Genomic DNA, 6,000 nt, shown 5'->3' on the forward strand with positions numbered 1-6,000 from the left:
CCCTTAACCTTTGGATGCCAATAATTTTCTGTAGTTTTCAGAATGTTCTTGATTGTCATTTCATCCTCCTCCCTGCCCCACTGCCCAACACCCTTGTGAAAAAGATAGACAAAAGACAAAAGAAATGAAAGATTACTGCTCTGGGGAAAATATTTCTATTAAAGAACTCAATCTGAAGAGTTGAATTATATTTCATTTCTGGGTTCGATGTTAAAATTCCAGGCCACTTCTAATATTTTTAGGAAAGTCATATGCCAGAGTTCTGGACTCAGGCAGCACATTCTTACTGATTAGACTTGTAGGGCTCCCCCATCCCCTTTTCGGGATTTGTTTTCTGAGTGAACTACCACATACTTTAGGTAAGTGGTGGAAAAAGTCAATTTATCTTCTAGTAGAATAGCAGGCACTGAATCACACTGATGTGCCTATTAAGCATCTATTTCAGGGATGGTTAGTTTAGTAGGTTATGTTTTGGTTTCCCAGGCTGTAGGTTATGAGGCTTTCACATGTTGTGAAGACATCATTTGTCAACTTTGGTCCAGGATGGTGTGGGTGTCAAGGATGACTTCCAGGCATGAGCTCTGGATGGATGATGAGGCTATTTACTGGGATGGGAAGGGGAGCAGGTTTTGGGGTGGGAGAGTGGCAATTGTGAGTTTAATTTTGTATATGTCATAACTGAGATGCCAGGCCAGCAACTGTGTAGAGATGTCTGGTAATGTGTGGAGCCTGGAAGAAAGGTGGCGGCTGGAGTTAAAGATTTGAGTTGTGTCTAAATATAGGTGCATGTGAGTATAATGTCATGTGGTTGGGTGTGGAGAGTTGTTAGAAGTAGAGAGGGAGTTTGACCTCACCTCCCTCCCTACAAATCATCTACTCACAAATGTGTCATTCTAAAAAGAATGTTTGGATAACAGTGGGTTCACTTCCATCAACTGCCCAACTTTATCTATTCTGCAGAATTGGGATCTACATTCTTTTCAAACTTCCTTGGTGTTGTGAGATCATATTTTGCCAAATATTGCATTTGATCATGCTGCCAGTGAGACCATGCTTCTAGGTTTAAGCCACTATAAATCTGTTAGCCCCCAATGGAAAACATCCTTGATTTCATCACGAATCATAAATATAACTACAATATTCTCAAAATAAGCCATTCCTTTTCTGTGTGGGGCTGGAGGGTGGAACAAGGTAGTTGAATTTAATAACACAAGGCCTGTCCATCTGAAAATCTGATGGATCACTGGCACAAATAATCAAATTGTGATAAGGCATACAAATATAAATATCTCTTCATTCACCTCTTCTCTGGGTGTTAGCAAATGACTGGATTCTGAAATTTACTGTGGTATGATATAGTGTTTTATATTATTGGTGCTTCTTTGGATCATTAACATGAAAAATCTTTATTATTCAATTGGAGAGATGATTTGTTCTCCAGATTAGTTTGTACCACCAAATGCCATGTATCAGCAGAAGGTGCCCTGGATCCTGAGGTCACAACATTTTGGTAGCAATAGTAGTTGTGTGTGTTCGGTCCAGGTGGTTTGATGCCCTCCCTAGCATTCATAGCTGTGTGTGTTAGTTCAGGTGGTTGCTGTCCTCACTAGCATTTGTAGTTGTGTTTATTAAGTGCAGGTTGCTGCCATCCTCACTGGTGGCACAGCTGGGGAAGTAGGTGTTGGTGCAGGAGCTGCTCAGTTGCTTCTCTGAAGTCCTTTGACATTTCTGTGTTAGCATTATTGCTAAGCCCCCAAACCATAAAACAGCACAGTAATGGGGAAACCTCATTGGACAGCTTAAGATTAAAAAGTGCTGTTATTATATTCAGTGCTAGCATGTCTTTCCTACAATTATCAACCACAAGAAGGTCATTTTATTGCATATTTCCTCCAGAGGATCTTTTGGATTGAAATAAGCATCTATTTAGGTTGGGTTTGTGGGTTATAGTCTGACTCTTTGTGACAGTAATTAAGGTGATTGATTTGGGAGTTTCTTGAAAAAATAGAATGAAGGCAACATCATGTCCTGTTTATCAGATCTTTTAATTAATAACCTACAGAGGAGAATCAAAGAAAAGGGGAAATAAGATTATTAAATGAAATAAACAATAATGGTTTTTTCCTTGGTGCTGACAGTACCTTTCAAACTGGAAGATTTGTCTAGAAGCATGTTCTACATACATTAGGTTCTCTGGACTTTATTTTGTGTTTCAGGTAATCTGCAGCACTGTTTGTATTCCATGAGCGAGAAGATGCTGGGATCCAGGGATATGGGAGCCAGAGTGATCATTCAGTCCTTCCCAGAAGAGCCCAGCCAGGTCCAGTTGAAGGGAGTGCAGTTTCAAGTCTTGGGGCAAGCCTTCCATAAGCATCTGAGCTCACTCACTCTGGTGGGAGCTATGAGAGGTAAGGGGGTCCAGACCTAGGACCTTCTCATGTTGCTTTCTTCCATGTTTAAGGCACTACATGCATGGGGGAATGATAGATGATATGTGGAATTTGAGGGATTTAGAGATGGATAATTGTTATATTCTAGGTCTGTGGCTCCCAAACTTTAGCATGCCTAAACAAATCACTTGTGGAGCTTATTAAAATTCAGAGTTATAGACCTTACCCCAACAAATTCTGGTCTAAGGTAGGCTTAGGAATGTGTATTTTAAATATACAAACCTTTTGATTCTGGAACAGGCAGTCCAAGGAGTCCACTTTGAGAACTATCACTATAATATAGCACACGAGAGTGAACCACACAATCACGTGTTTTGAATTCTGTCTCTACCATTTACTAGCTTTGTGACTACAGGTGAATTGGCATTACATTATCAACACTGTGGGAGTCCAGACACTTCTATGTAAAGTTGTCCTAAATCAGAGGAATCTTTTGCCTGGGGAAATGAGGGGGAATGGGCCGAAACCCAGGTGCTTTTTCTGGGAATGAGGAGTAGATACATGTGCAGATCTTGGCCAGACATGAAGATGTAAGAAGGGAGCAGGAAACACCAAATTCAGGTGAGAACAACTAGGCGAAAAACAAGATCAGAATCAGAAAAAGAGAATATGACCCAATGCACTGACAGAAGTTCTAAAATCAAAGTTGAATATAGGAACATCCAGGGCAAAAACTCATTACCAAAAGCTGATATGCAAAGAATCACAAAATGGGGTGCAGATGCCAAGTCACGAGGACAGCAACTCCATTTCTGAGTGATCCTCCCCATTCATCAGCACTTTCAATACCCACACATTCAAGCTTTGCCTTCCTTAAAGAGGTGGTGCTCCAGGGGTTCAGAGGTGCTCCAGTGGTCCTGACAAAGGACATCAGGGCATACTTTGTTCAGGTGGCTCTTGAGAGACACTAGGATTCTAACAGGTAATGGCAAAGTAATCCTTGAGGTCATTGAGGGCAGGATTCTGATCAGCCAAAAGCAACATTTTCCTTCATTTCAAATTATCTGTATGCTAAAGAAGTCTATTTATTCTAATTTTTCCAATCTCTTTTTATTTATTTGAGTCATTTAGGGGGATGGCTCCCGAAATGTGCTTTGGATCGATTAGTATCCTTATTTCCTTCTCTCTGGTTCTTTGGTCAGCTGTATATAGCACTGCAGAATATTTGACATGTGGCCAATTCAATAAAAAAGAGGGTAGCAGTCACAAATAAGTTATCAATTGAACATAAACAAAGCCCTTCCTTGATGAAATTTTACCTAACCTATCTCTCCCACCTCTGTTTCAATCAGAGTAGCTGCACATTCATCTATTTTTATAGATATTTTATATTTTGGTTTTAGTTGAAAAAGAGTTCAATGCTTAAAAATAAAAGTTTGAAAATTACTGCATTAATACATTATTACCTGTAAATCCCTGTTAAAATACAGAGGCTAGAAACTTTTGGAATACTCATCAAGGAATTTTTTATTGTTTAACACCCTGAAGCCTCTCATGTCCTATGCAGCTAATTACTCCCTGCTACTAGAGTTAGAAGGCATTGGGATCTTTGAACAGTACTTTAAAAAATATTTAATTTAATTTTAAGTTCCAGGATACATGTGCAGGATGTGCAGGTTTTTTACATAGATAAATGTTGCACAGTACTTTTTAAAGATTCACCAATCCCAGTATTCTGCCCTTAGAGCTACACAAACACATCAGTACTTATTGGTTGTTCACATGGTCAGGCATATTCTGTTTGGGTGACATGGTGAAGATTCTGTGCAGCACGGGCAGTGTTTTCTACAGAAGTAGATATGGATGGGTTAATTTATTGGGATGTATCCTTGATGAGTAATGTAAGGGCACCTAGTAGTAGGAGAGCTGAGATTGAGGGGAATGTGGAGATCCAGTGTCAATAGTGATGTTAAAGTTGAGAATTTTTTGGATAGTCCCAACTTTAAAAGTCAAATTATTCCATAAACTAAAGTAACTTTTCTAATATCCCAACGCTTGGCATCTGTATCTTTCTTACTACCTAGTAATAATAAAAAGTTCCCTTTTTAGGATTTATAGTTTAATTATTCAAATAAGGGATTTTTATTATTTTAATGTCAGTTTCCTCCATCAGAATGCAAATACACGAATGCAGAGGTTACTTAGTTTCATTCATTTTTATGTTTCCAGCACAATGCTGTGCCCAATTCCTGAAACATATAGTTGATAATCAGTAATTGTGTATTCATTGACTCATCTAGGCCTCATAACCAGATTTGGGGATCATAGAATATGCCTATGAAACCAGTGTAATGATTTTCCTAATTGTCATTTTTTTTTTTTTTTAGCATAGTAGAGGATAGCTTCCTCTTTAGTTTTATAAACCTATCCAGTTCAAACGTGAGAGTCATGATCCTCAGGCCAACCTTTGGCCTGGCTTACAGTTAGGAATAAGGGTCTATGGCTATCTTGGGCCAAGAATATTATTGCCTGATAAATTATAAATATTAATTCATAGCTCCAGGTTTCAAAGATCAAGGCTGGCCCATAAGCAGTGCTCTTCATATTATTCTTGACTTCTCATCTGTTGTATTGTGATGAGAGCTGATACCAAAGATGATGGCCAGTTGGAAATCTTGACAGCCATGAGTTCTTTTATTGTTTAGACACACTTTGTCTTTCTCAGATTGTTTTTTTTTTCTAACACTTGATTGTTGAATTTCACCCTTTTCATTATTGAGGCCCACTGGTTTGAGTTACCTATTCTCTTGTTTTGATTGTTGCTTCTAACTTCTTATCTCCTGAGTTTCATTATTGTGTGGGATAATGTCTTTAGCTATAGTGTAGCTTCCTTTAAATGTGGTCAACAGAATCTCAGCAGCTATTTCTAATTTTTACTTTATTCTTTCCTATTCAGAGTCTTTCATACAGGGCTGCACAGTGAGGAGCTCCTTCAGTAGAGGCCTCAGCATGTGCGGGACCTTGGGCCTAAAGGTGGACAGTAATGTATTCTACAATATTTTAGGTCATGCACTGCTAGTTGGTAAGTAAAACAAGCTTGTTTAATTTCTGCATTCTTGAGTAGGACACAGTTTTTCACAATGAATTCTCCCCAAATTTGTAATTCCCAATTTATAAAAATATTGGCCTTATGATCACTAGAAATGGGCTATAGTAAAAAATTCTAAATTTAAATGTAGTCACCACTGATTGGCTTACTAAACTTTACCTATAGGATACTGATTTTTTAAAGATTAGGTCAGGTTAATAAGTATATAATGGGAAGTTTTAAAGTTTTCTACCAGTAATTTTCACAATAATTCTAAGTCACATATATATGACTTTGTGTAGTCTTACAGACTGTCAAACTTGATGTTGGCCAAGGATTTAAAAATCTGGAATTCTCTTCTTTTGAATTCTCTTCTTAATAGAATTCAAGCTCCTGTGGCTTGCTGAAGAAGCCCATGTTTCAGAATCTTCAACTGATCACCTGTATCTCCTTCTGTTTCCTAAAATTCATTCCCCTTGCAAAACTCAGAATTATCCTTAAAAATCTCAAGTTGTATATGGC

The 6,000-nt window shown here is 38.2% G+C and overlaps 1 protein-coding gene across 1 annotated transcript in view; it reads left to right on the plus strand.

Moving 5' to 3' along the window:
* PKHD1 (polycystic kidney and hepatic disease 1 (autosomal recessive)) overlaps window positions 1-6,000 on the plus strand; it is a 507,823-nt gene that overhangs the window by 206,021 nt on the left and 295,802 nt on the right. Inside the window, 2 exon segments of the mRNA XM_011981329.1 lie at window positions 2,217-2,408; window positions 5,347-5,472. Of these exon segments, the coding sequence (XP_011836719.1) occupies window positions 2,217-2,408; window positions 5,347-5,472 (318 nt within the window).

The sequence above is a fragment of the Mandrillus leucophaeus genome, unplaced genomic scaffold, assembly GCF_000951045.1.
Source record: "Mandrillus leucophaeus isolate KB7577 unplaced genomic scaffold, Mleu.le_1.0 Scaffold223, whole genome shotgun sequence".
Lineage (NCBI taxonomy): Eukaryota > Metazoa > Chordata > Mammalia > Primates > Cercopithecidae > Mandrillus > Mandrillus leucophaeus.